The sequence below is a fragment of the Accipiter gentilis genome, chromosome 1 (genome assembly GCF_929443795.1).
Source record: "Accipiter gentilis chromosome 1, bAccGen1.1, whole genome shotgun sequence".
Lineage (NCBI taxonomy): Eukaryota > Metazoa > Chordata > Aves > Accipitriformes > Accipitridae > Astur > Astur gentilis.
Window position 1 is genome coordinate 30,609,952 of NC_064880.1, and position 26,603 is coordinate 30,636,554.

Consider the following 26,603-nt stretch of genomic DNA (forward strand, 5'->3'; position numbering starts at 1 on the left):
TAACCAGCTATGATGAGATGAATTTATCTTAAATCCAGGAGAGAAGATTGTAAGAAAGTGAAAACAAGAGCTGTTTTCTCAGAAATTGCACATTCCTTAGAGTCAGGAGACTCGTGTACTGAGTGTGAAATCCAGGAGAAACTGGTTCCAAATAATTTTTTAGATGAGCAAGAAATTAGGTTTTTAAGCATATTACTGAGTGATTTGCTTTTACAAACCTTTAAAGAGGGGAAGGAAATACATGTATGTGGTGAAGACTTTGATCTCGCATTGGAAGAAGCAATCACTCGGATGCAAAGAAAAACAAAGATCATTAGACTTAAAATTTAACAGTCTCATTAGTCTTCTCATTAGAATTTAGCTAATATATGCACTTCAGTGATTGCTTATCTTTTTTTTAAGTGAGACTGTAAAAAGAGTATTTGCAGTATTTCTTCTTTCCTTTCTTGTCGCTTAATATAAAGCATGAGCAGAATTCAAGAATATCAGAATTATGTATATTTCTTATGCTCATTTACTTCTATATAGTGCCTGTTCACAAAAATAAAAAACTTTATTTCTTACCACTCGTAAAGTAAAAGCAATTTATTGAGAAACTTTATGTAGAAAAGCTTCCAACAGGAAGACTAACTATGCCATGTGATGCATTGTTGGCAGAAATAGGATGGTTTATTAACTGTAAAGTTCCATCTAATTTTTAAAATTTAACTCTTTGTGATGCCAAATCCTTTCTTTTTCACATATCTCTTGAAAATAATTTTTCTTGCTACATAACTAAATTCTGCAAAGGTATGGTAATCAGGTTTATTTTTCACTTGTGCTCCTGGTTAAGCCAACAGAAGACTTAATATTTAGTTTTACAGCTACTTGTTTGCTTTTTATTTCCTTAATACTTCACATTTAAAGTTGAAATACAAGCTATTACACTGAAATTTAATAAGTGTACGGTGTATCATTCATCACAGTCTGTTTCACCTATTAACAGGATACTGCAATTTGTGGATTTATTGGTATGTTTTAGTTAGCAGAACACTGGGAACACTTCCTGTGTCGTTTTGCCTACCATAGCCACATTTCTCCCTCATGCTGGGAGGCAGTCCTGAAGGGCAAAGGAGTCTAGGAAGGTTAGCGACCTGCTACACCACTTAGACACACACAACTCTATGGGGCCGGATGGGATCCACCCAAGAGTACTGAGGGAGCTGCCAGAAGTGCTCACCAGGCTACTTTCCATCACTTTATCAGCAGTCCTGGCTAACTGGAGAGGTCCCAGTTGACTGGGAGTTAGCAAATGTGATGTCCATCTACAAGAAGGGATGGAAGGAGGATCTGGGGAACTGCAGGCCTGTCAACCTGACCTCAGTGCCAGGGAAGGTTATGGAGCAGATCATCTTGAGTGCCATCACATGGCACATACAGGACCAGGCAATTAGGCCCACTCAGCATGGGTTTATGAAAGGCTGGTCCTGCTTTTGACTAACCTGATGTCCTTCTATGATAAGGTGACCCACTTAGTGGATGAGGGAAAGGCTGCAGATGTGTCTACCTAGACTTTAGTAAAGACTTTGACACCATTTCCCACAGCATTCTCCTGGAGAAACTGGCTGCTCATTTCTTGGATGGGCATACTCTTTGCTGGGTAAAAAACTGGCTGGATGGCTGGGCCCAGAGTTGTGGTGAATGGAGTTAAATTCAGTTGGCAGCCGGTCACAAGTGGTGTTCCCCAGGGCTCAGTATTGGGGCCAGTTCTGTTTAACATCTTTATCAGTGATCTGGGTGAGGGGATTGAGTGCACCCTCAGTAAGTTTGCAGATGACACCAAGCTGGATAGTAGTGTTGATCTGCTCAAGGGTAGGAAGGCTCTACAGAGGGATCTGGACAGCCTCGATCGATGGGCCAAGGCCAACTGTAAGAGGCTCAACAAGGCCAAGTGCCGGGTCCTGCACTTTGGTCACAACAACCCCATGCAATGCTACAGGCTTGGGGAAGAGTGGCTGGAAAGCTGCCCGGCAGAGAAAGACCTGAGGGTGCTGGTTGACAGCCGGCTGAATATGAGCCAGCAGTGTGCCCAGGTGGCCAAGAAGGCCAACGGCATCCTGGCCTATATCAGAAATGGCGTGGCCAGCAGAAGCAGGGAAGGGATTGTTTCCCTGTACTTGGCACTGGTGAGGCCGCACCTCTAATACCGTGTTTGGTTTTGGGCCCTTCACTACAAGAAAGACATTGAGCTGCTGGAGCGTGTCCAGAGAAGGGCACCAAAGCTGGTGAAGGGTCTAGAGAGCAAGTCCTATGAGGAGCGGCTGAGGGAACTGGAGAAAAGTTCTGGAGAATAGGAGGCTGAGGGGAGACCTTATCGCTCTCTACAATTACCTGCAAGGAGGTTGTAGTGAGGTGGGCGTCAGCCTCTTCTCCCAAGTAACAAACAATAAGAGGAAAATTGCCTCAAGTTGTGCCACGGGAGGTTGAAGATTGGATATTGGGAAAAATTTCTTCACCAAAAGGGTGCTCTTTTCTCTGGTTACTATTAAAGTTGCCTGACACTAACAGATGAATTCCATGGAGGCACAGTTGCACGTGAGAACAGGTTCACCGAGTGAAATAGCAGGTAGAAAAATGTATATGAACTGCAAGGAATAATTACTGGGAGGAAAAAAAAAAAAGTTGTAAACAAACAAAAAAGAAAACCATAAAAGCTGTGAGAGACAAAAATTTAAAAATGCAGTGAGCCAAACCTTATGATTGGTGACATTATTGCAAGAGGCTCCCAACTGAAACAGCTGAAATTTAGTGGAAGAGTGAGTTAAGCACAATCTTAGTGTCTGCTTCAGCACAGAAGCATATACAGTGCTATATGTGTTTCAGTGCTATGGGATAATTACATTAAATTAGATTGCATTTTAATTTTATTGTCCAATATTGAAGTTATTATAGTGAACATAGCTGGTCCATTCACACCTGTGGAAGATGCTGTTACTATAGTTTTGAACATTCTCCAATCCTTTTTTTTTTCCTATTGCTTGTAGAACTGAAGTAAAATATGACCAGAATTTTTATTCAGACACAAGCTATCTTTTACTGCTATTCTTTTGAAAATCTCCTTGTATCTTGTACTGAGAATGACATTCAGTAGGAGAGAAGATGAGTTTCAGATTTCTGTGGCACACTTAGTAATATAAACTGTCAGGTTTTCTGACAGGACTCCATATTTGTTGTTAGGCTAAAGAAAGTAACTTCCACATACTTAAGTAAAATCAAACGCCTAAGTCATTTTTGTGGAATTTTAGAGAGGCTTAGAAGTAGATGCAGTAACTGTGTTTAAAAAAAATAAAAATAAAAAAAATAAAAAATACTTCCTTATTAAGATGTGGATGCATGATTCTAAATATTACAGAATTGCTTCTGATCTTTTTGTGAGAAGATCTATAACTGTATGCTTTCTGTATATGAAATGTGAGCCATGAGTTACTCCTAGTTGTACAACATCCTTTTTTTGAATGTACAGCTTCTGGTTGCAAACTTAATGTTCAGACCCTTCTGCATGGATTGCAGAAGTTTCCGAAGAACTTAAAAATTGCTTTAACACTGAATGTTTCCCTCTGTCTCCTCCTACCTGTATAAAACCTTTTGTCACAATCTGAGAAATACCTTGCACACAGTGGGTGACCAGTAGGCTTTCTGCAGGAGGTTTCTACTGAGAGGTGACAGAGGGCAGCTTGGCAAATGTTCAGAAGCGGACATTAACTTGCTGGAGCCCGGCATGGGACCTTGTGTTCAGCAGAATTCTTCTGACCTGTCTCTCTGCATGCCGAGCTAATCAGCAAACACCTAATGAGCCTACTCTAAAGAAACAGACCCTCTCACAACCTACTTCATTTTCGTATGTTCTCTGGGGGTGAAGAGACAAGACTTCATAAGGACTGATGATGCTGCAAAGACCACAATAATGATAATTAACTTGCTGAATTTAGAAGATTATGCTGTTAATTAGTTGCAAAATAAAGATAAGTAATAGAGCAGCAGATGGTAGGATAACACCCAGGAGAAGGAGGGTTATTACTCTGATGAGCTTTTGTGGCAGATATGAAATATGGATCTGAGTTTTTCACAAATTGTTTCTGGAGAATATTATCTCATTTCTCTGAGCTCTTGATGGAATGATCTAGTCCTACCAAATTTTGACAGATGCATTGAGGATTTGTTTTCAGGGATATACATGAACAATAAAACCTTGCTAATAAAGACTTTAAAAGCTATTAAGCTATTTGAAAATACCAATTTTAGTTTCCCTCTAATAACCAAATAATATCAAACAAACCTTGGTAGTCATCAGGTTTCCCCACGTCATAATGCTTATGTACATTTATTCCAATATTTGTTTCAATATACTTGATTTTTAAAACTGAGGTTCTAATCATATTTGGGGTAACTACCTCCCTACTTACAGGAAGGACAACTTCCATATAGTATTTTACTCCAACATTGCCTTCTAAAATATGAAACCTTTTAAATGTATGAGCTGGATATCTTCTGGTGAAAATCTGAGGAATATCTGCAGATTTTCACAATATTTCTGTATTTGTGGATTATTTTAATCATAACTATTTGGATTTCAACTTTTAAATTCTGTAATACAAAACAAAACCAAATTATTTTCTATTTCTGTTTCCATAGTACATTACATTTAACAATGTAATTTTCAAAATGAGTTTACTTACGAATTTACAAAATTGTAATGTTTAAATGTTAGCAACAGGGAAGGTTAAGTCCTACTTTGACTGTTGGCACATCCGTTGTGCCTGATGATAGATCTTTTATAATGTAGATAGTATTGTGCTATTTCCTTCGCTTTCTACTGCCATTTTCAAACTAAATGTAAAATACAGAAATTTAATAGCATGAACTTCCTTTCTTTTTAGGTTAACTTTGCAAGTATTACTTTAACACAGAAAAGCAGAAGTAGAAAGAATGGAGCCAGACGATAATAACAGTAACTTGCCTTACATGCACATTAAAATAAAACCACCCCCACCAAACCCTAATTAGTTTTGTTTCATTTGTTTCTAATCTTCTGAACTTGGGCTTTTTTTCACCAAGGAATTGGATATGCTAGAGAAACTTATTCTTTAAGTAACGAACTTTAAACAAACACTACAAAGCATATGTAGGCGTTCATAGACTCTGTTGTTTTCGGATATTTTTGTGGAGGATGCTTATTACATCAAGATTTGCTCGTGGTCACTGCCGTGACAATTAGAAGTTAGCTTGTTATCACTGAACTTACATATTCAGACACTTAAGTTGGATGAAATCTAATCATTTTTACTTCTCGTGGCAGTGGAAAAGGGGTATATATAAGGCAAGTTGCTGTGTCTTGGTTGAGTCATTTTTGAGACTGTAACTTTTAAAAATCTCCTAGTATGATGGCTTGAAATAAGAGAGCATACCCTTTAAAACCTCAGCAGAAGTTGAAATAGACACATTGTAACTAATATGTTACAACTAATTTGTACTGTCACTACTGTCTTGATTTTGACCCCTGAAAGTTTGTTACAGCCAGCTAAACAGCAAGTTATGATACAAGAAATATTTCTGAAGTAATTCAGATAATAAATGGAAATACATTTTGAAAAATCAGGTGTTAACTTATGGAAAGGATATTGGATAAAATTGTCATATTAACATTGAATACTTGCTTAAAAAACTATGTTTTAAAAAGTGATTTGGAAGTGTTTTCCTGGTAGTCCTGGTGGTAGCTTAGAAAATTTTACCATTTAATGACCAGGATTAGTTAGAATTTTAAAGGGCAGGGAATCATCAGCCTTTGAATTGTTGTAATTAGATCATAGAGTTTGGTTTTAGTAATTTTAGTTAGACAATTAGAAAACACTTAGGCCTTTCTGTGCTTGTTTAGCAGGAGACGGACTGAAATTTTTTTCTTAGCCTGTTTTTCCAAGGTGAATTAGGAAGGTACAAGTTAATTCTTGAGTTTGTTTTACTTATGTAAAGAAAATGTTAAAACAACTACCCTAAGGGCTTAGGATTTTCAGAGTGCTGTACGTATGCTAAGAATTATGGACACGTTATGTTAAAAATTTGTGTCATCCTGCCCTAATGTCTACAGCTATCTTAAAGTTTTGTTGTTAGAGCTTAGCACTGGGGAAATCACTGTAAATTTGTTTTGTGTACTTTTCTGAAAATACCTTCTTCATTCTGGGAAACTTACAAAGTTGATACAAAAATGAAGTGAGGAACAGAACTTCATTAACACTGAATTTTTATGTACACTTGAACGGTCCATATCTGGGGTAATGTGTGCTGTTAATTCAATCTAGAGCAGTCACTACAGGAAAGACTTAATACAGAAGTCACTGGCTATAAAGATTCCTTTAGAGTAAGCCAGCAGAGGAATGTTGGAGTTTCTCAGTTCTCTTTGTAGCCCTCAAATGGGATGTCTACTGGTGGTGGTTAGATGCTACAGTCAACTATATGGATTTGATATTGATGTGACTTGCCATATTGCAGACCTGAAGATTTTTTGCAGTTCTGACAGAGGTGATCTGCAATCTGTTGTTCTAATTGTGGAATAGGATCTAGGAAAGCCTGTCATCATGCAGGGTAGGAGAGAGCTGTCACTGTATTCCAGTGACTTAATTGTTGAGAGACATTGGATACTACAGTTTATAGAGAATATCTACATAAATAGGTGCAAAGTCATCTTCTTATTGTGAGCTGGCCAAATGCAGCCCAACTCCAGCATTTTTAAGACATTCTATTAATATTAGTACTTTGGCAGTACTTTGTTCATATTCCAAAGTATGATGATGCAAGTTATCAGACTTTTCATAAACTGTCATGTATTAAGTCTTTAATCTCTTCTTAAACTTGTACTGGATTCTTTAAAAATCCAGTCCTCATTAGAAAAACATTCTTTAATACCGTTTGTCTAGTAAGGTAAATTCTTCAGTAAAACTAAAAATTTCATTATAAATTATACAATAATAATGAAATTTTAAGAAACAATCTGGACTTAGGAGCAGTTGTATCTACTGAAATTTAGTATAACTCTTTATCACTTAAGAACTTGTTGTAAATAGAATATATTATGTGTTATAGTTTTAATAGATATCACTAAAAGTTGAATGAAATAATTTTCAAGAGGTAGTCAATAAAATGCTTTAGTATAAAGTTGTCAGTAACTCTTGAATGTATTGTATACAGCTGAACTTTGAAGTCACTGTTCTTCGTAGTGGCTGTCTACAATAAAGGAAGAACTTCAAACCTTTTAGCAGTATTTTAATGTAAAATAGCATGCAATAACAGTTAACCTTGCATATTTCTGTAGAAATAAAAGCTAATCTTTACATAAAACCTGAAGCTTATTATTATTTTGTGCATTGTTGAGGTGTTTCAGCAAAGACCTTGGCTTTTATCTAATAATTACTCATAGGAAGGATTGTAGAGGTGAGTATTTGTAAAGTCCATGAAAAAGTGGAGTCATAACAAATTATTTAAAAATGTATAGAGAACACCAGAATTTTTAAAACGGAAAGAAGTTTGTGTTCTGTTTTTTATCTATTTTCCATCACGTGTGGTTGTTATCTTTCTGATCTGTGCCTTGTGTAATACCAGCCTCAGCAACTGTTTGTTCATAGCCTTTCAGTCATCTCTTTGTGGGCATAGTTCATCACGAAGGAGGCTTTCCATTTACTTCTCCATACAGCTTACCATCCTTCTCTTACTGAGATCCTATGTAAAGCCTCATTGCTATTGTCACACTTGCAAGAAATTGTCACCTCTTAGTAGGTATACACCTTAGTAACATGTCAAACATTACCTTAGTAGGTATACACCTAGATCACTGTTGAAAGCCTATAAAAAGAAACAGCTATTTTAGAATTGGAGCTCCTATTTCCAAAATGGAAGTAACTACTAATATAAATAATTAACTCCTCAAGTTAGCATTATAGAATATTTCCTCTTTTTTTTTTTTTTTTTTCTGCTCTCAGAGATTGAAAGCAGCCTTGACCCAGCAGCACCCTCAGGTAACAAATGGAGATACTGCCAAGGGACATCCAAGTGGGTTGGTTAGGACTCAGTCAGAGGAACCACGACCACAATCACTACAACAACCTGCAACTTCAACAACTGAAACGCCGGTATGACAACAGAGTGGACATATACTTCCTACCCTCTTCTTTGTTATGAAAAAAAATCATATCTTTTTTATTTACTTTTAATTTGTGAAATAGAGGTTAACGTGCTACAGACTCCTCTTGGAGTCAATAGTTCTGTAGCAGTAAAATGTTTATAGTTCTTATAAGTTCTTAAATGCTTCTAAAATGTATTATCCAAGATGATAATTTCAAAATAGCTATTATCTATCGGCTCAAATTTAGAACTAAGTCCTCCTGATTTCTGGAGTTCATTAACAGGAATTTCTGTGGTAATTGAAAATTGTACAGCTGGTTAATATATATTTGAAAAAACTAAGTGCTTTTATTTTGCGTTTATATTGCATCTGTTTAGTATTTTATATCATAAACACTTTTCAGAAATTTTTTTAACTGCATCAGGTATCATGCTTATGTTAATTTGCTTGAAGGATCTTTTCTGGTCTGCTACATGAAGACTTTCAGCTGTGTGATTGTGTACTGTGTCATCCTGGGTACCGAAAGGGGGGTTGTGAGTTTAAGGAATGGTGTGCTGTCCCTTTGGGATGATAGAGGAGAACAGGGAAATAAGGGGCAAGACCTCTGAGTCAGGCTGGAAGTGGGAGTGCTGCTGGAGGAAAGAGATACTTCCCTGGGAAGACTGCTGCTGTTCTACTTCTAAAAAACTTGTTGGAATGTGTTTTCAAAATGCTTTTTAAAATCTCTTAAGATTTATTTTCAGAATTCATAGCATAATACCAGTTTTATAAAAGCTACATACTTGGCCCAGAACTGGAAGGACGTGCATCTGCAGTGAAAGCACTTAGATTCTTAGACTGGCCAGTGAAATCAAATACTGTATCAAAACAAATATGTTTGGACCAAAAAGAGGAAAAAGGTTACCCATTGTGAAATGACGTCCTTCTTCAGGCTGGTGTTCTCCCATGCTACTTTAAGTTTTTTAAAAGAATATTTTTTTAATACTGCATAGCAGAATTTGCAAGATTAAAAGCTTGCTGTTCCATTATTTTGTGGTTACTCTATAATTAGTATTTTAAAAAAATAAATAAATTGCAAGTGTTTCATTCCTAAAAGGCTGACTTGAGTTCCCAGGTTTTATTTATTATTAGCTGTCTAGAATTTATGCCAAATCAATATGCCAACTGATACATGTTTGGGGTTTTTAATTTAAAAATCAAACTTCCTTACTGTGCTAGACTGAATGTGCGGGTGCACCTGTGAATATGTCATGTAGACAGTTATATTCTGTCTATCCTATCACTTTAAAGGATTTTAAGATCTATTACATTGTTATCATAATTCATTAAATCTTCGCCTAGGGTGTGTATACAGAGTAAGGAGTATAATGTGTAATTTAAAATATTGAAATATTTTGATCCTGTCATAATATGTGAGTGGACATAAGGGAAATTGGTATGCAGCAGTGGGAAACACATCAACAAGTAGGAAATTGCTGTCTGGAGATCCAGGGATCAGTGAGTATGAGCATTTGTCAAACAGCTTCTATATAGTGGGCATAATGGTGTAGTATTTCCGTTGTGACTAGGTTTGTGGGAAGATTATTTGGGAAGGGTCAAAAGTAGAAAAATTATTTTCTGCTAAATGTAACTTCTAAAAGCTATGTTGGGTGGAAGAATTTTTTAAAGTTTACCTTTAGTAGATACTTGCATCATCAGAATCAGTAAAAGAATGTCTGACAGTCCATCTAAAGAAGTATTGCTTCCAGGCGTTATTCAGTTGTCGGATGTAAATATCATATAAACTTAACCCTGTGAAGTGAGTGGCTTCTTTTAGTGCAGTTTTAAACCAAAGCTAGAGCCATGATTAAATCATTACATGTTAATATGACAGGGTAAGGAGTGTAAATACAGTAAAAGTTTTTAAAACATAGCTGTAGAGTTAAATGACATAGCTTTCCACAAAGAAATGTGTATAACCTGAATGTATTTAGAAATGTTGTGAATGCTTTTCTCAAAATGTGATCTGTATTTATACTAGTACTGGAGGTTGTCATGAATAATATTATACTGATAACTTTAATACTTTTCACTATTTTCAGGCATCACCAGCTCAGCCTACGCCACAAACACCAAATACAGGTGGTCGGCGAAGAAGAGCTGCCAATGAAGACCCTGATGAGAAAAGAAGAAAGTTTCTGGAGCGAAACCGGGCTGCTGCTTCTAGATGCCGACAGAAACGGAAAGTCTGGGTGCAGTCATTGGAGAAAAAAGCTGAGGACCTGAGCTCACTAAATGGCCAGTTACAGGTATGCTTTTTATTTCAAGTAAAAATTAATAAGTTTTTCCATTCTTAGACAGTGATCCTGGATCGATGGAACTTAAACTTTGCATGAAATCTGAAATATAAATGGTTTTGTAACTGGTGGCTCAGGTCAGAATTGAAAATTCAGCACTAATTGCATATAGCAGTAAAATAAGAATGTAAGAGAGTACTTAGATTTCAAGATGCGTAAACTTTAGGATCATACCCTTTTGTCCTTTGTTTCATTTTAAATGACTTTCAGACTGTGATACTAAACAAGGATGACAAGATGTGTTGGAGTAAAGGCTTATTAGCAAAGTAATAGCCTTACCTTAAAAAACGTATTGCTCTTAATAATTAGTATCACAGTCTGAGTTATTTAAATAAGACTTGGTTGGATTTCCTTTGGTTCTTTTTAACTTCACTCTTTTTCCTTTAAAGTGAATGTAGTGCTCGTGAAAGGTGCCAGATTGACATCACTGGAAACTGAAGGCCTCTTTTGTCCACAGAACAGGTACAGCACAGGCAGTGGCAGTGCAGATTTCACCACGCTGCCCTCCCAGTGTGCATAAATCCTATAGTGAGGGAATTATACTGTAAGAGGGTAGTCTCGTGTATGTTGCGAGTCGTTTTTCCACCTCATCTGAGGTGGTCAATCTTGGAAAGTTCTCATGTGGACACACTTTTCCCCCTGTGGAACAATCCATGACCCTTTTGTTTAAACTACTGTTAAATGTTAAAGCATACTTTTTAAATGTTTTCCAGCAGCACATGAGAATTGGCACAAAGTATTGTTTCAAAATAAAAAGTCTGAAAGCTTTGTTTTGAAAATTACAGAAAGGAAAAATGATGTAATTTCCTAAATGAAGCATTCATTTAGAAAATGCAATGGAAAGTATTTTGATATGTTAAAGGTTTAACTTGTACTTTCATCAGAGCTGTTCAATGAGTCAAATTAGCAGATCTTTTCCTTCCTATTAAAACTCCTCTTTCATGCTGTTTCATAAAGAAAATGTCCCAGTTTGACCAACAGGAAAGTAGGGCATGTTGAGATTAGTTTTTATCATGTAAGCAAAATTACAGTGTATCAGTCATCTTCGTGTTCATGTCTTTAAAAATACTCAGCATCCCAGACTGTAAAATGTAAGAAATTCCTACCTAAGCACACAATGTGAAATCATTTCCTGTGTTCCAAGAATCATGACACTCTGCACCAGCATCAGTTAAACTTCTTGCAAATATGTAGTCTTCTCATACCTGTTCATAGTCTTTAGACTCGTTCCTTTAAAGCAGTCACAGTCCTCACTGTAAATCCATTAAATACAAAATGGTATGTAGCACTGTATCTTAAATAATATGAGAAACAAGTGAAGGTAGATCTACAGGAAAAAAAAACCAAAAAACAAAGAACAAAAAAGATTGGCTATATGTTGTTTTTTTCTTTTTTTTTTTTTTTTTTTTTAGTGGAAGTAATTTTAGGTATTATGTGAACTGCCTTTAACTTATACATACATAATTTTTGGTCATAAAAATTGGTAAGTAACCAAAAGATTTCCAGATTTTCAAGAGTTAACTCAGTAACAGTGAATTCAAGAAAAAGAATTTTCTTATGGTCTGCCAAAAGCAAAACTGTTAACTGTGAAGAACAGAATGACTTGTAAAGAAAATTGAATGTCAGAGAAATAATTAAACTGTACTTTATATGAAAACATTAATCAATCCTATATTTCCATAATAATTCTTCACTTGACAGGCTAACACAGCTGATCAGCATAGTGGGCAGCAATGACCCATGATTACTTACTTTATATTTAATAGTAAATTTAATAAGTTTGGAGTTTTGCCTTAGTACAGTTTTATAGACTGAGTGTTAGGGTTTAGTAGTTCATATTTTGTTTAATATCTAAATGACCTGCTCAGAATTTACCAAGATGTCACATTTCCAAAAGCAGGTTAATACCAAAATGACTACATTGCATTGCTTCACATAGCGATTCTGACTTCTTTCAATGCAGTTAGTAGCTTTCTTGTAATGTCTATGTTAAAGCTTCTAACGTCAGTGTCAAGGTTTTTAAGAATGGAAGCTCTCTAACAGTACCACAGATTTTGAAGAAGTTTACTTGGTTCATGTATGTATTTTGTTCCGTAGTTTTCAGCTTTCTGTAGATTAACTTCTGCCTACTTTCTTCTTTAAACTGTTTGAATGTAATTTCCTTTTAAGCATTATTTTTCAAATTTTTGCTTAAGGAAAAATTACATCACACCAGTAACATCCTTAGGTTAGGTTAGCTGTCTTTATTATAGGCTCTGCTATGTAAATTTTTTTCATGCTTCCAACCTTTTAAAGTTTATTTACTGTTTGCTTTTTGTGGACTGTGTTTTCTACTTATATGTTGACTTGTTTATTGATCTTAAATTTTATATACCACATTGTGTTGCCTCTGTGCCTTGCACAATACTGCAGGGTGTGCTATGCTATGTAACATGTTAAGAAAGTATTGACAGTGCATCCCCAGTGGCCGCTCAAACATATTGCAGGATCAGATGTCAAAGTTCATTATATGGTCAGTATTTGATTCCTGTTGCTTTAATGATCTTAGAAGGCACAGTATTAGCAGAAGAATTGCCTGTCTTCCACAGTAGGTCATTGTAGGTTTTAAAGGATCAGCAGTCAAGTGGTGGTTTGTACTAATGCTGCAAAAGCTGCTTTAGGAATGCTAAATTATTAAAGAAATGCCTGTAAGTAAAGGTCCTTTCCCATATAGGGGTATCTTCTTGAAGTTGTCCAAAAAGAAACAGGAAGAGCGATGTTTTAACTCAGCCACAGACAATCCCCTATCCCTATAAGTCACATCTATCTGTCACTGATGATAGTTTTGGTAAATATACCTCACAAATATTGTCCCACACCTTGCTGAGTAAGGGTTAATCCAGTCCCACTATTACATATGCATTTTGGATCCAGGGAGAAATATGCAGGTACAGAAGAACATACTGTACACTGTGTGGTATACCTTTGTAAGAATACAGAAGGGAAAGTACCTCTTGAAAAATGGAGTGCAGGTAAAAATAGATATGCTTTCCTCCAGAAACCTGCTTTCTAATGTTAGCACGTTTTGAAATATGGGAACATAAAAATTATTCTAGACAGCATGTGAGGTATAGTTCATGATTATTTAAAGAAATGTTGATGCCTGCAATTGACTTGATATCTACACTTGACTGATATTTCATTGGATATCTCAGGAGGACCTTTCCAGTGTGAAAACTCAAAATAATCTTTCTTCATGCCAACTGTTGAAGTGTTTATTCCATGTCTTTCTTGTTAGCCTGTTCTCAACACGTTAACCACATGTTAAATGACCACCACATGTTAACCTGTTAACAAGTTTTGAATGAGATGGAAAGACTGGCTATTGTCACATATATGATAAGAAACTACAATGTGTATAGGAGTTGGTTCTAACAGTCCCCCTTTATTACCAGTTAGAAGTGGTTCTTACTGGTAATATGTAAATGACAACCATGGATTGCCTTTCTGTGACATTCCATATACCATGTGTCTAGCAGACGTACTCTATTCTACTTTCAGGAATGATTTGTGCATTGCATATAGCACTGTTGGCACACGGTGTTTATGTTAGTAACAATGCTAGCTATGTATTCAATGAGAATACCTCAAACTTTTTTTTTTAGCATAGGAATGCTGTTCCTTTTTTTCTTTTAATCTGCCTTAATGTGAGATAGTATATTTGCTTTTTCTATTTCTGTTAGCAAAATTCTTAGTATTTATAATACAGCTGACATTAATCTATAAGCTGCCTTTTCAAAAATTTTTCATAAACTTTAGTTTTACTTACCCTGATAAACAGCAACTTCATACTTGTATGTGCTGCTTGAGTATAAAATTCTTCTTGAAAATGTGGGAGATGAAGGTAGAAAATTTCTGAAAATCTTTTCCTGATTTGATCACTTGTTTTGCCAATGTTCCTTTAAACTAATGGAAGTATGTTTCATATTCTTGGACATTGCTGCTTCTGTAAATTATCGAGAAGTATTGCAAAACTACATCAGCGTTTGTTGGGGGTTTTTTCCCCCCAGCTATGTCAATTCTGTGCAGCTGCCTGCTTGGCATCCAGATTTCTGGCTCCTCAGTAAATAACATGGTGAACTATGAGGAGACCGAGAGCTGGAGGCAGTAGTAGTGTGCTTTCTTAACAGCCCAAGTTTTCAGGACATGTAATGCCAGCTGGTAGAGAATTTGTGGGGTTTTTTGTTTGTTTGGTTGGTTTTTTTTTCATTGCAATCACATTTTTCTTTCATTAGAATTGTCTGTGAAGTCAGATTTTTGGCTTGCTTTCAGGTGTTGCTTTTATTTTAAATATGAAGTTTCTAAAAGAGATATTTGACACAATAAAAAGACTGAATGGAAAAGTAGTCCTTAATAGTTTAAGAGGATTTTGCAAGTATAAAGGCTTAAAATTTTTTGTTGTCTAAATAGAGAGAGAGGACACAAAGAGGAGCTTTTATTTTAAAAATCTGGTATTTTAGTTACAGTATTTATAAACTTTGTTATTTAGTGTAATTAAACCTAATAAATTCTGTTCTTAAAAATTGTTTTCCTTACTTTGGAATCCTTTTAGGGGTAATTAATCTTCTCTGACTGCATTGCCTGATTTCTAGCTTACAAGTAAATAAGTTGACTATCTCGTGTTTTATTTTTTCCAAATAAGTTTAGTTGCAATCCAATTTTCCTGTGTTTGTTTTTTCTTTAACTTGCTCCTAAATGCATAAATGTATGCATTTACCAAACATTTATGTCATGTGTGGTATGTTACGCTAATGTGCAAAGGTTGTTATAGTTTAAGTCACTTAAAGTATCAATGGAAAGGATTTATATTTAAAATAAAATAACCCATGGAAAGCATATATTGTGACAAGACATGGGGATCACAAAGCATTATGGATAATTTGATTCTGTAGATACATAAACATTTTTCTACTATTTAAAGTGAAAATGGGTCTATCAAAATGCCATACTATTCTTAATTTGGATTGTCACACATAATGCAGTTACGTAGCGTTTCTCATCTGTAGATATCAAACTGCTTTACAGGGAAGGTAAGTATCGCTGTCCTCCATTTTACAAATGGGGAACTTGAAACACAAAGCAGTAAAATTACCTTGCTCAAGGTCACCCAATAGTGGAAAGGCAAAGCCTGGAAATGAACCCAGTCACTACATTCTGCAGGTGCTGTCTCCTCGATTACACTTCGCTTTAGTGACATCAGCTGACATTTCAGGATTTTGTCATTATTATCAATGATACCTTCATACAACATGTTTATGTATGGTTCCCAAAGAGAAAATTAATATGGAAATCGGCAAATATTTACTAAATTATTTTCCAGTACGTGAGATTTTCAGAGTCCAAGTACAAATGGCTGGGGTTTGGGGTTTTTTAAACTTTTTTTTAGTGTTGGCTGTGGCATTTGTTAAAATGTGGGTTGTTCAGTGTAGGTTTACTCTGATTAGAATTCATCACAAAACCTTGCAGAAGAGTCTTACAGTAGCTGGATCATGTGAATGAGACTATATGTAGACTCTGTGTCTGCAAACTGAAAAACATATGTTGTATTTTCCAAAAAAGCATTTCCTAGTTTAAGAAAATCATAAAATAAAGTTAGCCAAGTTTCAGCTAATATTTACATATTCTGAGATAAAAGAAATGTATACATTTTTGCAATATATACCAAATGGAAACTTCTTGTATTTTATCTACCCCAAAATGAACAACTGAAAATCCTATAAAACTTAATACTTACCTTCAAAATGTGTGTAGTTTGAGCCTGGTAAAGTACATAACTTTCTTCTCCTTTAGAATGAAGTCACCCTGCTGAGAAATGAAGTGGCACAGCTGAAACAGCTTCTTCTGGCTCATAAAGATTGCCCTGTAACCGCCATGCAGAAGAAATCTGGCTATCATAGTGAGTAATGTTCCATTACCTATAGCCTTAGGCTGCATCAATGAAATACTGCCAAAGTGAACTGAATGAACATTAAAATTGAGAAGTGCAGTTCTAATATTACATTAAAGATTTTTTTCCTAAAAATCTCAAAGGTTATTGGAAGACAGGAATGAATATGTGATATTTAGAAATACATTTTTAAGTCCTTTCAGTTGAAATGTTGCACAACGTTGAAGGGTTTATGCTGGTTTAATAAATGCATATGATAATAAGCATTTAAGGGCTATCAATTACTACACCTGCTTTGGAAAATATAATTAAAGTATTAAGAGCACGTGATAAACCATTTTTTATACTTTATCGTAGCCTAGTACAGTGAAAGGTCCTTGTGGGTCTTTTTTTCTTCATCGTAATGAGATTTCAGTAGAGGTATATAACAGCTATCCTCATTTACCATAACATCCAGGATCAGTCAAGCCGTTAAAATAATCAAATGCAGGTTCATGGCTCCTACTGTACAATGTCTTCTAGATTTCCACGTTAAGCGACTATTTTTCTATAAACAGAGTATTTTAAAAAGCAGTTCTAATACTGAAGGGAATACTGAGAGTTTAGTAGCATTTTTTTCTAATACATATATTTACTTAAAGTTGCTCATTTGATTTTTCATCCTTCCAGCATTTTAAAGGTTAATTATGCTTTCCTGACTTGTAACTTCCTTTTTGGGTATGATACACAGTGCCAGAACCAGCTGCTACTGCTGTAGAATAAATGGCCAATTTTGTCCATTGTACACAAATTTGTTACAAATAACCGAGCTGGGAATGCATTAGGCAACATTCATAATATATAACCCACAGCTTTCGTTTTTATGATTTAGTGATATTTCAGGATATTTGTAAATGTGAAGATTGTTTCTGCCATATGTAGCCACTTCATTTTAATTTGCCAGTGTCAGTAATTCAGGAGAATAAAGGAACATTTTGTATTGCATGCAAACAGATCCTCAGGTGCTTGCGATAAAACTTAATGGCCACCATCTTTACTTGTAGTCATTGTAAGCAATTTCATCAGAATGGGCAATATTTTTTAATTTAAAAGATTCAGGAGATTTAGCAACTCTCTATTGCCATATATATTTAGAATACTGATTTTGTCAGTTTTGAGCTTATAAATCTTGGTCCTTTGATCTCCAGTCATTTTGACAAGACGGAAAATAGCATCTTGGAGTAAATTGGAACAGTATAGAAATATGTTTGGGATTTATATTAACAATGATTGCTGCAGGGATGAGGCCATTATGGCTCCCATCTGACAGAACAACATAATTTGATACGGAAGCTACTAGGGGATAACATTATGCATGCAAGGTTTTTCAAAAAAAACCAAAAAAAAACAAAAACAAACAAAAAAAAAAAAAAACAACTGTAGGTTTCTTGAATTTTGATGTTTTGAGGATGTGTGTTCCTGAATTGGCATGAAAAATATTTAAACATAAGTCTTAAACTGGCAAACCAATTACATGGTAAGGATTCCTTCTTCATTGAAGGATTAATGAATGGCCTGTTTAGTCATGCTTATTTTCTGCCCTCAGAAGAGGACCGTAATGTTCCTAATTTACTAAAGAAGGCAAAATGAATAGAAACTAAAATACTCATCAGTGGAAAAAGCCTATATTTTAGGAAAAAAAAAATTAGTAAGCAAGGAGATTGGAAGCATAGCTCACCTAGTTTCTTGAAAAGTCTCTTGAAAGTGAAAGTCGAACATAAAAGTTGTAATGCCATCCCTCTGAGAGGATTTTGTCACGTGATCTCCATGTGAATATTGTTAAGAAAGCACGTTGGCTAAGTGACATACCCACAGTACAATTTACGAGAGGAAAAAATGGTTTCAGTTAATATGTTCATGAAAATGGTGTTCATAGAAAGTATTTTTAAATAAACATATTATGTTCATCAAGTAATCTAAGTTGAATTGCTTCAAAAACGTATTGAGTGGTTTAACAGTCTCTCTGTGGAAGAAATTGAAGACACCAGATTACAGAGCTCCTGTAGTGCTGAATATTGTGCACTGCTGAGGCAGTGCTAGATTATACCATGCAGACCGTGTTTTAACAGCTAAGCCCACAATTTAATGGGGTTTCATGTATGGTGCACTTAAATAGGCACAAATAATGTATTGCATTTCAGGGTATTTTGGGCACTTACTTCTACATATCTTTTAAGACTTTCTGGATTTCTTAGGCACTTTTTTGTCTCGGGGCAAGTGAAAATCACAACAGTGCAGATACCCATGTCTTCTAAGATTGTTCTTGGGATCATATTTTCTTTATTTAATAAGTCTTGTGCCTGCCTCAGAAGAGGGTGTCATCAGGACAGAGAAACCAGAAAAATGGTTGTTGTACTTTGAGGCAATATGGATGAATTTGTTGCAATGTTTGTGTTTTCAGCCAGTTGAAACTTTTTTATTTCCCAGAGAAGGATGCTATTGGTTCTGAATGCGTCTTTAAACATTGGCGGGGGGGGTGGGGGGGAGCATGTATAGGAGAAATCTAAATGCTGTTTGTTTATTTTTCATTTTAGCTCTTCTATACCACGTTATTTCTAAAATTATTCTACAATGCTCCTGTATTTTCTCAGGCATTTTCTGGACTTGGAGCAGGAAAAAGGTGAAAACTTGCAAGAAGAAAATGTGTTGTGAGAATTAAGAGTTGTAAAAAAAAAAAAAAAAAAAAAAAAAAGAGAGAAAAAAAGAAATTAAAAGGGTGTTTTAGGTATTTTTTCATGTTTTTCAAAAGGACATCATAATATTCAAGAACATTTGTACAAAACTGTATACAAAGGCAGATAGATAGAAGCTGCAATGTAGATGGTGTTAAATGGATTGTTTTGTGTGTTCTTTTTCTAGTTAGTTTTAAAGAAATGGTAGAAGATGACTAATCAGTTTCAGACCTTGAATAATTTGAACACTCAAACCAATATGTTCCTACAGCCTGTTCTGGACAGGCGACAGTCCTTCAGTGACTGCAGGGGATATTCACAAGGGCCAGCTCACTGGAAATGAGCATTTCTAGGCTTGAGTGCCTCTGTAGTCCATGGATGGCCTGATGAGAATTACCATGAGGCTTCTTTTCTAGGGATTATCAGGGGACCAAAAGGAGTTCTGGATCACATGTCAGTGCTTGCATACTTGCTCCCATTTTGGTTTTGGTGGTTTTTTTTTCTTCTGGAGACTGAAATCCCTCTTTGTTTGCTTACCTTACTGAAAGCTATTGGTAAGCAACGCTAAGAAGCAAATAGCAGCAATGTTTGACTACTCTAAAAGGGTGCTGCTTAGTACATCCTCAAAAGTCTCCTCTGTGCTTTGTTTGGTATTTCTTAAGTCTTTTCTATAGCTCAGTCTAGCCTGCGTTGTGTTCCATTACCAAAATGTGTCATTCCTTCTCATGACGCAGCTTGTCTAGGAACTATGTAACCTTCAGGAAGGTTCATGTGATGTAGGTCTGTAAATTTTCAGCCTTCTATGTACAGCAGACTTTACTTATGTAGATTCATTTCTAATTTGGACCATGCATTTTCCTTGGTTTGAGGCAAAGCTGGGGGGGAGCCATTAAAAAGTTAAAATGTCTGGGCACTTTTCTACATTGTTAGCTGTTATGATTCTGGTATGTATCAGTTGCACACTTGAAACCACAGTCCTGTGCCTGGCAATTCTCTGGTCAACTAAGAAGAAAGAAAAAAATCTGTTGGAATTTAAATGTGACTTTCCTGTGTTCTTCTAAAAGCCTTTGTTCTTTATTCCTTTGTAATGAGGTGAATTTATCTTCTATATTCATTGAGTAGATTTTCTTGTTTGGTTTTAATTCTTCAAATGGAGTTCTGTATTCAGTTTTTGGCTGTATTCCTATGAAGTTAGGGCTACATAAGGAAGGATTTTGAAGGAAATCTAAATAGCTGTTATTTACGGTGGCACCTCATTTCTAAATATTACTTGGTAGTTACTGCAAGGATTTATGCTTCCAGTCAAATTATTACCATAAACTAGTGTTAGGTCTGTATCTTGCATAATCACCTGTCTGCTTAAGCTCCCACCTCTAGCCCCGGCATCTGAAAATACCTGAATCATGTGCTTTTGTCTCTTCAGCACAGTATGTTTGTTCATCTGCTCAATAATACAAAAACTTCTATTGTACATTGGCGATCATAAGTATTCTCATAACTGTTTCTTCCACTGCATATATGGTCTTCCTGAGCCCATCAAAATCAGAAAATCAAGCCTTTCTCATGTTCTTTACCACTGTGATGTTATTATAGACATTTCTTTTGAGTTAACAACGTACATGTTAAGGGATACAGAACAATGGAAGACCTTCTTTCTCGGGATGAAAGATAACAATCTACTTTACTGCCTCTCTATCTCCGGCTTGTAGCATTTAAAACTAACCCTTTTTCTTGAGGATAAGGAGGATTTGGCCAACAAGGAAATCGGGGATCAGCAAAAGAAACATAATAGGAAGATTGAGATTCATAGGAGAGTAACAGCTCTGAAGAGGAGGAGTGGGTGTTACAGTGGGGAGACATTACTTGATACATGTTGTCCCACTTGCTGCCATTTCGTTCTGGCTGAGTGGAAGACTATGCTACTCTCATATTTTTCAGGAAGTGGCACTAGAGTTTCTGTTTTTAACGAAGTTTGCATGTGGTCCTTGTTTTCACATGAGATCTTGTAGGTCTTGATAGAGGTGTAGCAAAGATGAAATCCTGTTGAACAGTATTAACTGAATTGACACTCGTTCATGTTCTTTCTGTTCTTGAACGGGCAGATCCTTAGGATCACAAATGTTTTTGAGAAGTATTTTAGTTTTCCTCCTCTTACTGTATACAGCTACCATGTAACCTTAGGATATGTGGTAATGGTCAGCAGACCTAGCTTAGTATCATCTGTCTCTATCTCCTTCAATGCTTGAAAGATCTGTTTTTGAAAAAATGCAGCATCTGTAAAATAGTTGGCCTCATGGATAAGAACATTATGATACTTTCAAACGATTATGTCCGTGCTCTTGTAGTAGAGGTATAAGAGAAATTGCTGCCTTGTTTGTGTAGGCAGTATTTCTTAGAAAGAAATACAGCAATTTTGCTTGCTTACCCATCCTTTTTGACCTTCAGTAATAGAACTGTTGTTTACAGGCTTTGAAGAGCAGTGTGTTCTTAGTATGCATGGGGTTGCTCGCAGATCTTTACACTGGGGACCTGACTTGCTAATTGAGTGAATTTTCTTACCCATTGCTAGTATGTCATATAAACCTCAGTACATCATAAACTTCATTTCATCATTGTTTGTTCATGCTTAGTGTTCCTTTTAGTTGCTGCTATTAGCCTGGTTTTCTATGGAAATGAGGCTGTGATACCACGATGTTTTTCATGTTTTAGTGTCAGTGTCATCACTTCCCAATGCTGCGTAACTTTTGAATTTGTAGGCCAGTCTCAACGAAATCTGAAAGGGATTGCAAAGACCAGCCTAGAGAAAATCAAGCTTTGTTCCATTGCTATGTCACAACCAATAGTTCCTGCTGCTTCTGGCTATGTTTGTGTGTATCTTTCTATATTGTTATATTATACAATTGTCAGTAGTGTTTTAAAGGGGACTTCCACTATTCCATCTGTATGCTGGGTTTAAGTCAGTGTGTAAAACCATTGTGAAAAATACTTGAAAACACTAAGTAGCACAAAGTGATACAAAATAGTTATAATTAAATTCAGTGCTCATACTTTTTAATTTTGAGTGAAGAACAGTAGGTTTATTTTCTGGTTTTGTTCTGGTTTTGGTTTTTTTTAGTCTTTAACTCAGCTTTTTGCTTGACAGTGTTTGCATAATGCCTTGGCTAAATTTTGCAACTCCGGAAAAAAAGGATGATTTTAGCATGACTAGGATGGCATGCCAGAAAGACATTTTAAACCATGCTCATTTTGTAAATTCTAATTTTGCACAATGAGAATTACTTTTCAATCTGTTTACCCTCTGTCATGAGAAAAAATGATCCAACTCTGTAGCTAATTCACTTCAGTTTTGTGGAGGACACCTGAAGTATTCTTGAAGATATTTTTAAAATCAGTTTTAACAATTTTAAACCTTACTGAGAGGCATTTGTATACTAAAGAAGTTACTGCACTTCACTCTGTTAAAAGGGTGTGGGTTGAAAACTTGTGGAATTGTGGTTGAATTAATATAGTGGTGTAAATATTTTTTCAGATATCACATTCATGATGACAGGTATTAATTACTGAACATAGAATTATTCTCGTTTGATTACTAAGCAAATGCAGTAAATCGCATATGTTAAAAATCTAAAGCCAATTCATATAGCACCAAGAGATCTCGTAGTATTTTTAATCTATAAATGCTGCTTATTGACATGAGCATTCATCATAATGGTACCCACCAGCTGATTTACTAAGCAGGAAACCAGACAATTTTAATCATGACTTTGAAGATGTGAAAATGTTCTTGTTTCCTGAATATTCCATACTGCAGTCCATATTTTTTGCTTACAAAGTAGTATTTTCTTTAAAAAATGAAGATTGCTTTGCAAGTTGTGCTACATTACACTGTGAATTTTAATTATTTAGGGGTTGGTTGCTGGTACCTGGGACGCGGTGGTGTGCATTCTGGGGGAAAAAATGAACTAATTTTTCTCCTTCAGCCGCAGATAAAGATGACAGTTCAGAAGACATATCAGTGCCAAGCAGTCCACACACAGAAGCTATTCAGCACAGTTCTGTCAGCACTTCCAATGGCGTAAGCTCAACTTCCAAGGCAGAAGCGGTGGCCACCTCCGTTCTCACCCAGATGGCGGACCAGAGCACAGAGCCGGTGCTTTCCCAGATCGTCATGGCGCCTCCCTCCCAGTCGCAGCCTTCAGGAAGTTGATTAAAAGTTTGCATTGCATCAGTTTCTTAGATATACATTTGTGACTTTAAAGGGAAATCAACAAAAGACCAGTCTCCATCTAGGAGAAATTGTAGCTTAAAATTAGTCATTTTTGAAAAATCCAACTTAAATTTGGCTTTAACAATTGGCAGGTGAAGATGAGACAGAGCACCAGTTCTAGTCTCTCTGCAAAAGACTTTTTTTTTTTAAGTATTAGTTTTACTGGTTGTTTTTTGTGCTTAATGTGTAAAGTGTGTGTACAGTACAATGTGGTTTATTTCATTTTTAATTTGGTATTATTTCAACATACATTGGGGTGAATTACTAAAGGTCATCCCCAAGACTGTGATAGTAATATTATGTGACATTTTTATACCAAAGTTCTGCATAGTCCCTATTGACTTTGTAACGTTAGCAAGGTCATAAAGCACTAGGCAAGAGAAAGACAGTAACAGTAAATTTGCTTTTAGTCTTTTTGCCTTTTTGTTGTTTTGCACATTATGAGAGGAAGAACATTGGGAGAAAAACGTTTGGGTGGTTTTATGTATAGCGTTTTGGTTGGCTTTTTAACTGTTGGGGTTTTTAATTTGTTTAATAGGGCCAGTACAGTATATGAGATACAGTACTCTTCTGCACATACCTATCCCAGATGAGGATCATTACTAAATAGATTTGATTTTTTTTTTTATTCTAACTTGATGTCAGGTGGGGTTTTTTTCCCCTCCAACACTTTCATTCTGGGGGGAGGAGAGCTTTATTTCTCCAGTCAGAGCAGATATCTATAACTACCCTTTGTTGTTAGGCTGAAACCAGTAAGCATATTGTAAAATACAGGGTTATCAAATATGGAATACTTAGTATTCCAAAGTAGGTTGATATTTTGTGGATTTTTTGAGTCACAGACTAAGGAGTTTACTCATGGTTTTGGATGCCAGAAAAGCCTAAAATCCTTCTTCAGACAACTCAAGACTTTTTTTTGTCATTGTCTTGTATTTGCAAGCTAACTTGTACTTAATTCTTGTGTAAGCACTGTCATCTTTTAGTAGCAAAAATTTTGATACCTTTCTTGTGGAAAACAAAAAAAAAAAAAAATCAGTATCTACCGTATCTTGGAAACAATGTAATTATAATGTGGTGTGTGTGGTGTGTGCGTGAGAATGGTTCAGTAGTTAATGCCAGCAGTCTTTTGCTTGAATGTTTAAAGATGCCTTCAATGTGATGCTGGCTGATAGGTGATTGCAGTTTTAAAATGTTATTTACTGTGCGAACTTGGATAACTAACATTCCATGATGTAGTTTGTTTCTGATGAGATGATTGTAGGTACACTTTTTCCTCATTATCCAATCATCTGTAGGATATTGAGTTTTTTAAATGTGCCATTATCTATTTTGATTCTGTACTCATGTTCAAAATACAGTACAATATTTTACAATAGATTAAGTTGTTTAAAAAAGTAGATGTGTGCTTTCAGGTCGGAAAACTTTGTATAATAGCAAAAACAGATGCATAGTAGCAACTGGCAGTAAAGCAGGATTCCATTATGTATATAACAAAGATTTAATGCATTTATAATGGGTTGTGTAGTTCATTTGCTCTTCCTTCTCCACACTATACTATGTGTTTTTAAGTGTCAGTGCCATCAAGTTTCTATCTGATTCAGTTTTAAATCTAAAAATGTAATTGATCCACAGGAAAATCATAATTTCTACAATATATATACAACCATACTATAAAGAAAACTGGACAAAGAAGTATCTAAGTCATATATGTATCATTGCAGGGCTTTAAGCATGAAAAAAATAGGGATTCTAAATATTTTGTATTTTAAAACTAAGAAAGTTGCGTTGATAACCTCATGTGTTTAAAAGTCTTACTTTCCCAATTTCATGATAAAAAGCTGTAACAGTTACTGAACGTTTCCAGGATGGTGAAATACAACGTACCTCTTGTGAGAAGGAAATTAATTGCAAAGGCACAAAATGTGAATTCTGCAAGAAAGCTATACAGTCACTTTTCATTGTAGTTTTGGTGGACTAGATAAGGCCTCATTGATTATACTATAATTTGCTCTCCTAAACACAAAGGCTTTTAAATCATATTTATATAAGTGGAGTTTTTTTATAACAAAACTGTTGCGCTTGTAAAATAAGTCTACATAAGTGTATAGGAGACGTGTAAACAGTTACTAAATTTAACAGTGGGGCTGGAAAAAGAACCATTAAAATCTGTGTTCAGCAAATAGAGAAAAGTTGTTAGTCGTACTACCATGGATTCCGTTTTGAGACGTATGTCACACTACTTCTGTACTTAGCATTTTGGGTCTTCACATTTGACATGTTTCACAAACTGTACTGTTTTCTTTTATGTGCAGTTTGCATGAGTAAATCATCAAAGAGAATAAAATCTATCTTTAAGTTATGTTCCTATTTTAATGAAATTATAATTGTTCTAAAAGGCAGCACTGTCTTCAGACTTATTTCTTCATCCTTGCAATTATCAGCATTTTTCTGGAAGTCATTGCTATAATGTCAAAGTAATGTTATGTAAATAAGAACACATATGTTTCTTTAGAAAATAAGCCAAATTCCATTGCTTTGCAGCTGAGCTCCAGCAGCTTCTGAGGAACAAGCCTTGTATCGTTAGTTCCAGGAGCCCAAGGTAATCTGCAGAAAAAGGAGTTCATATATGTAGCTTGGTGATCCCAGATCTTGCTCAGCCATTTCTGGTTGCCCTGAGTTCCACAGCAAAATCGCTGTGTGTAATCAGAATTTCCAGCTAACTTGCAGATATCTAATTCTTATCTTAATATACATGAAGCCAGGAAATAACAGCTATAGACGGATGAACTGTTCACAGTTGTGTTGTGAAAGGTTGAGAAAAAATCGTACCTTCACATTTGATTTTTACAATATTAAAAATGGTTTGGGCTTATTTATGAATGTTGGAAACATTTGGAGTGGCATATTCTGCTATAATTTGAAAAGCTGTAAACAGAACCCTGATACGGAGGCTTTGGAGGAAACCAAAAGGGTAAAGTTGCTGTGTACTTGCATTTATTGGATGTGTTGACCAAAGGAAATTAAACTGCGCACAACTTTGAGCTCAGTATGAGAATAATGCCCAAGGCCTCTGTTGCTTCATTATTTTTCTGCTGACTGCACGAGTTATGCTTGTCACTCCAAGGAAAAAAACATGAAGGCTGTGTAGCAGGGCAACTGGGGGGGGGGGGGCAACCAACCCACTTTTTAATGTCTACACTGCAAAAAGACCTGG

The 26,603-nt window shown here is 35.7% G+C and overlaps 1 protein-coding gene across 5 annotated transcripts in view; it reads left to right on the forward strand.

Annotated features, from left to right (window-relative positions):
• ATF2 (activating transcription factor 2) overlaps positions 1-25,788 on the forward strand; it is a 51,665-nt gene extending 25,877 nt beyond the window's left edge. For all 5 annotated transcript variants that reach the window (XM_049830520.1, XM_049830767.1, XM_049830854.1 and 2 more), the window contains 4 exons: positions 8,007-8,156; positions 10,231-10,437; positions 16,315-16,420; positions 23,103-25,788. In XM_049830520.1, the coding sequence (XP_049686477.1) occupies positions 8,007-8,156; positions 10,231-10,437; positions 16,315-16,420; positions 23,103-23,329 (690 nt within the window). In that variant the 3' untranslated portion in view covers positions 23,330-25,788. The remainder of the gene's footprint in view (positions 1-8,006; positions 8,157-10,230; positions 10,438-16,314; positions 16,421-23,102) is intronic.
• Positions 25,789-26,603: the final 815 nt, after the last annotated feature.